At 45.7% G+C, this 9,214-nt stretch overlaps 1 protein-coding gene across 1 annotated transcript in view; it reads right to left on the bottom strand.

Moving 5' to 3' along the window:
* Ext2 (exostosin glycosyltransferase 2) overlaps positions 1 to 9,214 on the bottom strand; it is a 148,758-nt gene that overhangs the window by 44,258 nt on the left and 95,286 nt on the right. Inside the window, exon 10 of the mRNA XM_050146887.1 lies at positions 8,163 to 8,329. Within this exon, the coding sequence (XP_050002844.1) occupies positions 8,163 to 8,329 (167 nt within the window). The remainder of the gene's footprint in view (positions 1 to 8,162; positions 8,330 to 9,214) is intronic.

Here is a 9,214-nt window from a genome sequence, read left to right as displayed (position 1 = left end):
GCGCACCTTGGGGTGCTTACACACATTACTAGAAATGGGCTAGTCCAGGTGCAAGAGTTAGCCGAGAAGAGGCTAGATAGAAATGGGCCAAGTGGTGTTTAAATGAATACAGTTTGTGTGTTGTTATTTCGGGCATGAGCTAGCAGGCGGCCGGGGTGCTGGGGACGCAGCCCTGCCACTCCTATTTCAACAGACCTGGATGGAGGTGGGTGGTCCTTGGACTTCCCACAGGGCAGAGAATCCTGATTGCTCTTTGGGCTGACGAGGGAGGGGGACTTGGTTGGGGGAGGGAGAGGGAAAGGGGAGGCGGCGGTGGGGAAGAGACAGAAATCTTTAATAAATAAATAAATAAGAGATGGGAATGTAATGATTGTTGTGTCTCTTTAAGAGACAAGCCACGCCCACTCCCTCCCCATCCACTGAGGCAGGCTGGTCTTCAGCTTCTGGCCTGAGCTTTGCTTCTGCCTCTACCCCCTCTTTTCCCCCTCCCCGGCTTCTCTCTCTCTGCTTTTCTCCCCTTCTCCCTTCCCCCTCCAGAATCCCCTTAATAAATATCCAACCTCACTCTGCATGGCATGCCTATCCATGTCTCTGTCTCTTGCCTACCAGCCGCATGTCTCCCTACCAGGGACCAGCCACCGTCTCTGCCTGGGACTGGCTGCTCTCAGGGCCCGCTGCCTGCTGCCACATGGGGACCTACAGCATTTCTGCTGCCTACTGCCACTGGGGATCCTGCAGCATTTTTATTTTTTCCATAACAACAATGTGAAGGATTTATTTTTGGTTCATGGGTTCTGGGATTTCAAGCTATAGCTTTGTGATCCCATGAGCTTAGGTAAACTATCACAGCCTCAGAAAAGCAGGGGAGAGAGCAGCCGGAAAGGAGCTCCTTGGGAGCATGCCAAGTGACCTGCTTCTTCCACCTAGGTTCTACCTCCCCGAAAAGCCTCCCATACCACACCCCCAGTTAGGAATCCAATGTCTACACTAGAGCATGGGGGTCCATTTCATAATCAAGCCATAATAACACTCTGCCTCAGGGCCTCAAATGCTCATGGACATCTCATAGTACAAAATGTATTTAGTTCACCTCTAGGAGTCCCCAAAAATCTAAACAGTTCCAACGTTGTTTAAAAGTTCAAAGTCTTTTCTGCGTCTCAAGCAAACCCTTAGCTGTGAGCTTCTTGCTGTAAGCAAACAGCAAGTTACAATGACAAGGAATAAACATTCCCATCACAGTAGACAGGACAGCAGTGTGGGAGGATCAAAGCGAGATGCGCAAGGGCAAACACCACCTTCTGCAGTTCCTCGTCTGCTGCCCTGGATATGTGGCAGCAGGATGTGTACTCCAACAGAATTCTTGGCTCTACCACCTTGAGTTAGCATCTGTCATGGCCTCTCTCCTGAGTACAAGTTCCACTACGGCTTTCCTAGCAGATGTCCTGGGTCCCTGCTAACTTTAACCCCCATGAGGAGCGACTACATTTTAGTATCACCCCACAATTACCTGCTCTGCCCTTCTAGCAGCTGCCTGCTAGAATCCCAAGCCTGCCACACGTTGCGCCCCCCCCCCGCGCCCCATTTCTTTGAAATGTTGGTGGAAGCCTCCCTACTCTTGCATTCTGCATCCCTTCAAAACCAGCATCAGGTGGACAATACCAAGGCCTTCCACACTTCTCTAGGCAGCCCTATGCAGGATGCTCTGTAGGCATGACCTTATCAAGGGAAAGTATTTTAAATAAGTTTATAATTCTGTACCTTGGAACCTAGGGGGATCTGGCCAATTGCCGATATTCCCTCAGAGTATCTTTCTATTGTCTACCCACAAAGAGTTTGGCTTCTTTCTAATGATACCAGTTCCATTAACAACCACACCCTCCTTGTCTGCAACTTTCAAAGAGCTCCTTTTCTGTTCAGACTGCACAATGTTTTTGGATCAATCTGCTTTACTTTTTATGTCTATTTCTTGCTGTAAATCTAGCTGAAAGCAGCTACCAATAGTCATTTCACAGTCTAAATGCTACATGTTTGGCTGGGGGCTTCACCCCAGCTCCTGGCATGAGCCCCTTTCTGTGGGAGTTGCCTCAGTCCAAACTCTACCTCTGAGAAAGTCCACCAAATGGTAATCCCTCCCCAGGGAAGGTTGGGACCACTCCCACAGGCTATTTAAACTGCCCCCTAGAGAATGAACACGTGGTCTCTGGGTTTCACATGGTCTCCCTTCTCTGTCTCTGTCTCTGTCTCTCCCTCCTTCCCTCCCTCCCTCCCTCCCTCCCNGCCTTCCAAGAAGAACACTACTGCCTAGTACAAATTGGTGACAATAATAGGGCATGCCTTATTTTGATACTGGCTCCTTTTCCTTAAAAGGATCCTCCTTTCTGTAAGCACTACTGACTCCTGCTGTATTTAAGATGCTCTCATGTTAGGTGTGAATGTTTACTTTTCTGTTCTTGCTGTGTATCACTTCTCAAAGAGTATTTTAATAAAAAATAACCCTTTAACAAGTTTTTGTAGAACTATGACCAAATTTTTTTTTTGCCAAAATGTAACACAAATGGCTTTTGGTCTAATTCTGAACAGAGACTTTGTTCCTCTGGAACTTCATGAACTCAGCATTTACTGCCTACCTTTCCATCAGTGTTCATCTCTTCTGGGGGTCCATTAGTATGGCCTGTAAAGCTCCAAATACACCATTCTAGAGCTTCTGTAGTTCTCCAAATTCTTGCAATTCCTCATGTAAACCTGCTCCAGGGCTCATGAGTCAAATGGCCAGGATCAGTCACAGTCAGGACCCTACTCCTGGTATCCATTTTCTGTATTAGTTATTTTTCTCAACAAGGAGACAAAATACCTGACAGAAATGATTTCTGGGCAGAAGGGTTTACTTTGGTTCGTTGGCTTCCCAGATTTCAGCCCACAGTGGCTTGGCTCCAGGAACTTGGACACGACATCATTAAAGGAAGAGTATGAGTAGAGGGAAGGGGGAGGGAGAAGGGAGGCGAAGAAGGGAGAAGGGAAGGGGAGGAGAGAGGGAAGAGAATGAGGATTGAGAAGAAAGGGGACATTTACTATGGAAATTATTACAATTCCTGATAATGATGATTTGTGTTTTTTCTTTTTGAGTTGCCAAACTTGGGAGTTAATTTGTTTTGTTAACCTTTTCAAAGAGCCAATTTTGGACATGTTAATTTCTTCTGTTGGTTAGCTTTCTACTTGACTGTTTTAACACTTGCTTACCTTTATTCTCTCCTTTTTCTCACTTGCCTCAAGTTTTACTTTTCTCCTCAGTTTCTTTTTGGTCACTAGTTTTAGGTTTTTATTTTCTAATCTGGTAATTTATGATTTTTTTTCCTAAGTACTGTTTTAGTTGTATTCTGTAATTTGATTTTCCAAGCTTGGAACTTACAAATATAATCAATTAATTTTGAGCCAGAGTCTTGCTATATTTCCCAGATTGGCCCGGAACTTACTATGGAGTACATGCTGGCTTCCAGCTTGTAATCATCCTGTCTCAGTCAAGGGCTGTGATTACAGGTGTGAGCTGCTACACCTTGCTTTGTGTTAGATGTTTATTTATAGTAGATGTATGGTAATTTTAAAAAGATAAGAAAATGTTGCAAACCACTGAGTAAAAAGACCTTATTATCTGTAGTGATTGACAATTACCTACCATGCGTTAAGTACTGTGGAACGCTAGCATCTGGCTGTATCCTCTGGGGCTCACAGCTGTGATGACCCTACACAAGACCTGCACAGACAGAACTGGCTAACATTACATCATGGAGAAAGAGAGAGATTCATGAGGCCTGCCCTCTCCCACAACATAGATAGGCAGTTAATGGTCGCCAGGACAGTGACTGACATTTTCTTCATTAGTGTAGTACTCATAAGTTGCCCATACTACTATAAGTAATCATAAATAAATTAATTGGATCCCCAAGATAAGACTTGAATGGAATGCTTACTTTGGTCTGCTGGAGTCCCATTTATGGAGAATAGATGTTTCTTGTCTCCCCCAGGATTGTCTATATAACAGTGGTCAACTCTAAATTCTGTTTCTCTGATTTATATGTCTAAATTTTAAACAATACCAGTGTCTTGATTGATGCAACTTTATGGTGAGTCTTAAATACTGCAAATTATTTTCCAGAAAGGGTTTGGTTTTTGCAAGTCTATTGTATTCCCATGAAAAGTTTAGAAATCTGGGGCTGTGGCCCAGCAGGTAGGAGGGCTTCTTCTGCAAGCATGAGGACCTGAGTTTGGATCCCAAATGCTTACACAGAACAGACGAACAAAAACCAGCCCTGGCTGCACACGCCTGCAACCTTAGCACTGGGGATGAGAGACAGGCAACTACTGATCTGCTACCCCAACACTGCATTTTCTAGAATTTCATACATAAATAAACTCTATTCTCATCTTCATCTTACTTCATTAACTGAGCATAATCATTCTGAAAAGTACATACACTGTTGCATTATTCTTATTTATTACTGAGGGCTAGGGATATAGATCAGGTAGAGTGCTGGCCTGGCTCTGAGTATGATCTTCAGCATTGCAATGCCTCCAGCCTCTCCCACAACAAATCCTATTAATCAACTCCTATTGCAGGTTATATTGTTGTTCACTTACCCACTGGACTGACAGACAGACACTGGTTTTGTTTTCCTTCAGGTTCTGGCTATACTGAATAAAGCTTCTATGAATATCAGTGTACAGGCATTTGCATAAACACGGGTTCTTATTACTCTAAACCTTCGATGCTGTGGGAAGAATGATGGAATGACATGGCAGGTGCTGCTATGGCTTGGATGCGGTATGTCCTCTCATGTTCACATGGTGAGTCCTGGCCTTCAGTTTAACAGTGCAGAGGAGATATGGGAACTTTAAGAGACAGGACTTGGCGGGAAGTTCTGGGGTTAACAGGGGCACAGTCATCAGAAGGAATTAAAGGAACTCTGGTAGGTCCCAAAGCTCTGTAGAGATGAGCTGTTAGAAGACCTGACACCTGAACTACTCTTTGACTTCCTGTTTTGACATGTGATGGCTTCTTCCATACATGCTCCTCCTTCTTGTCCCTTGCTAAAGGCAAGCTGATGCTGGCACCTGCCTTTGAGACTCTAGAACTGGAATCTGAATTTATGTTTTATAAAGGCATTCAACTAGGTGTGGTGGTACACACCTATAGTCTCAGAACTCCGGAGGTGTAGCCAGAGGACCAGAAGTTACAGTCATCCTCTAACCACGTACTGAGTTTGAGGCTAGCCTGGGCTAATAAGATTACATATCAAACAAAAGAAAACAAAACAACCCCCCCCAAAGCTAGTCTGCCTCAGATATATATATATATAGCCTTGTGTGCATGCACTTTGGCAATGGGGATCAGTAATTCATCAAAAAGTCACTGAGTAACTGCTGTGTTCAATAAACTGGATTAGGCTGGAGAGTGCTGCTCTCTCCATAGTTCCTACCCTGGTACTCATATTCTAGAAGAAAAAATGGAAACTAAACAGCAAATCTCTGAGGTAATGACTCCCTTGTTTTTTAAAGAGGTACCAAGTCGTCTTCAGCTCACCTAGGCTGAGACTGGAAGCTTCTCTGAGCTGTCAGGTGAGAGGAAGAGTGGGAACTAACAAAGCCATAATCCCCACAGACTCTGCGGAGTGCCAAGAAATGGTCTGGGCTCAGATACAATTCCCTAGGAAATGTTAAGTTGGGAGCATAGCCTCAGGCCTGGGAGTTGTGTTGGTCTGGACTTCCAATTTAAGAGAGCTCCCAGAGGAGAAACACATGGTCTCTTTTCCTTCCTCCTAGTGGTCACGGTTGGGGACACCCAAGAGCGCAGGAATCCCATTAAACCTGGATATTTCTTCATTTGGCTTGTTGTGATTTGGCTTGATTGGGATTTTTGCATCGGCAGAGAGCTCGCGTCAGGAAAAATTCCCAACAGTATTAACTTATTTATTTACTTAATTGAGGTTGCTAATTGCTGCATGAAAATTAACTCTAGGCTTTGGAGTGGAAGCTGGACTTAAAAGCACAGTGTCCTCCATCTTCTGAATCCACTCTCAACTGAACACCGTCAGAAAATACTTTGAGCAGAGAAGTCAACAGGAACAAGTCTCAGAAACCCCAGGAGAACCACGGCATGGTCATGGTGAGGACTGCGGTCACAGTAAGGGTGGTGGCACTACCGTGGCTTCTGCCAAGTGCTTCCTGAGCTGCCTGTGTGGTGGGAACTATGAAATTTACCCTTGGGGGGGGGGTAGGAAAGAACAAACTAAGAAGGAGGTTTCATCTCAACGGTGAAAGAGATCTTGGAGATGCCTTGGCTTTCTTGATTAGACCTCCTTCACTGTAACCAGAGACAGCGACCTGTCAGAGTCTGCCTATCTGGGCACTATCTTTGAATATCCTTGCTCCCACTTCACTTCTGCCCAGAAACTGAGCAAACAGGTACGTTTTGGAACTACTGCACTGATAAAGAGGTCCTCTCCTCTGGTTTGCCCAGAGAATACTTTACAATTTTCTTTCTACATACGTGGGGAAAATGGTGTCTTAGGATCTCTACTGCTGTGATGAGACACCATGATCAAAGGCAGCTTGGGAAGGAGAGGGTTTATTTCATTTTACACCTTTTAGTCCATCATCCAGGGAAGTCAAGGCAGGAACCTGGAGGCAGGAGTTGATACAGAGGCCATGGAGGAGTGCTACTTACTGGCTTGTTCCTCGTGATTTGCTAAGCCTGCTTTATTAGAGCATGCAGAACCAAGACCAGGGATGGCACATCTCTCAATAACCTGGGCCCTCCCCCATTATCCCTCAATAATCTTGATCATTAATCAAGAAAACGCACCTAACACTGGTCACAGACTAATCTGCTAGAACATTTCCTTAACTGAGGTTTTCTCTCACAAAATGACTCTAAGCTGGCCAGCCAATGTGGTACAGCAAATGTCACTCATGTCCTAGGTATGATGACCTAAGCCACTTCCTATGAATGAGAGTAAATCTGAAAGATGAGAGAAAGCAGGCTCTGAAGGTGCTCCCCCATTTCTCACTGCCCAACATCTGACCAGAGGGTTCCAAGTTCATCTGTGCCAGAATGGCTTTCTCTCACACTCAGATGGGACTATGTTTAAAAGCAGCACAAAATAGGGAAAACTTAGCTTTTAATTTTTGGTAGTACATGTGTGTGGGCTCCTCTTTCTTCCCTCTTAAATCAATCTTTAAGGACTCCAAAAGAAATTTATGTGATAAATATATATGCAAAAATATGGCTATATTGAATAAATTTTCATTTTTTTAAAAAAAAAAACAGGCTCTCAGTGTGTGGCTCCGGATGCTCCTAACTTGCTATGTAGATCAAACTGGTCTCAAATTCAGAGGTTCTCCTACCTCTCCTCCACCAGAATTAAAGATGTGCGTTATCATACTGTCTTAATTTTCATTTCTTAAAAACCCAAAATTCAACAGATCCTGAGAAACCAAAGGAAATGTTCCTTTCTCCCACAGGCAGGTGTGACCATGGGACAAATCTCAGCACTGTCCCTGTCCAGTAGGAGCTAAGAGACGTGCATTCTCTCCTGGGCTTGTGGGATAGTTCGGTAACCCTGCAGTGTGAGCCTCTGCTGTGTCAGCGTGCATCTCACCACATCCTCCCACTGCTTGTCAGCTCCTCTGCTGCGTGCCAGGCTTCAACTCTGGCACTTTCCCCGGGGAGACCTTTCCTGGTCTCCATGCTTAACCCCTGAACTCAGCCTAATCCATCAGCTGCCCCAAAGGAGCAGTGACAGAGACAAGCAGCCAGTCTGTCCATGCAGAGCTCAGAGAGCAAGCCATCCGCAGCTGCTTTCCAAACGTGTGCCAATGCCGCCACTTCTGGACTCACTCACGTTTTCACTGCTGTGGAGCCAGGGGCTAGGGGCACAGGAATACTCTGCTTGGAAACAGTGATTAGACTGTTTAATGCTAAGACAGGTTTTAGAAAAGGGCCCCTGGGACTCTCTCTAGGTACAGTTGTCACTGGGGAACTGGGCTTCCCGAGGACTTCAAAGATAGCTTTCTAGCCCACTCTCAGGCATTTGACAGACAGGTGAGTAATCACAGCTCTAGCGAATGAAACGCCTAGCCTTCTGGTGAAGGGCCGAAAAGAGCCTTACCTCATAACCAAACTGCAGCTCGTCAGAAGTCAGCATGATGATGTCATCATCGATGGCCAGGACAGCCTCTGTCTCAATTTCATCATAAGGGAAAAAACGATTACTCAGCTTGTTTTCTGCAGTCCTCACAACTTTCAAGGGAACACGGATTTTAGGCCAGAGAGATTCTGGAAGAAGAATAAAAGGAGGTCTTTATTATTCCCCTAGCTCTGTGAGAAGCAGGGCTGGCTTCCACGAGGGACTCTTAAGTACAGCAGTCCCAGTTGTGAGGGGAGTCTCCCCCCCATGCACCATCCTCCTCAGGTCTTTATGGCACTAGCAATTGCTCCAACTCCCACCTGGGGTCACAAAAATCACCAGCCTCAGGACCTCTCCTCCCTGAACTCTTCCTCTCCTGGCAGACACTCTGCAAAGCGCTTCTGCCCCAGTGCGCTCAGCTCAAAACTGTCCTGCAGGTCTGCAAGGAAACTCAGCTCCTGCCTGATGGTGCCTGCCATCTGCTGTGCAACCATGCCAGCCTTGGTGGGTGCACATGCCCCTGGCTGGGTGCTGCTTCCCTAACTCAACACCTCACCATCCCTCCTTGACTTACAGGTTTGGTTCCTAGGCATGACAATTTACAGAGCCAGTATCAGATTTCAGAGTCTGACTATGTGGGATCTCCTAGTATACAGAAAACAACCAGAGACTCTCCCTGTCTGGACCCCATCTTACCGGGAAGTGACTGGAGCAACTCAACTGATGGTTCACTACTGTAAAGTCTGCTTTAGCACACATGAAGGCTTTCCTTCTTTTCCTCTCCCCTCTTCGACGTGCCTGGCAGATGGCAGGCACTCACCAATATTAGCTGTGCTTTCCCTTGGAAATCTCCGTTTGTTACAAGACAATGCATTTTTCTGAGTTCTAGTTAGTGGCAGCAAGGTGGCTCACTTTAGATTTAACGCACCACCCTGAGCATCCGGTGGCACAGTTGCAGCTCAGTCTTCTTATGCCTCCTTTTCTGTTTGTTCTTTGAGACACAGTTACTATGGAGCCAAAGCTGGCCTCAAACT

This window comes from Alexandromys fortis, unplaced genomic scaffold (assembly GCF_014885135.2).
Source record: "Alexandromys fortis isolate MF-2015 unplaced genomic scaffold, M_Fortis_MF-2015_v1.1 scaffold_12, whole genome shotgun sequence".
NCBI classification, from domain to species: Eukaryota; Metazoa; Chordata; class Mammalia; order Rodentia; family Cricetidae; genus Alexandromys; species Alexandromys fortis.
Note: the sequence above shows the minus strand (reverse complement) of the source record. Positions and strands in the feature narration are given on the sequence as shown.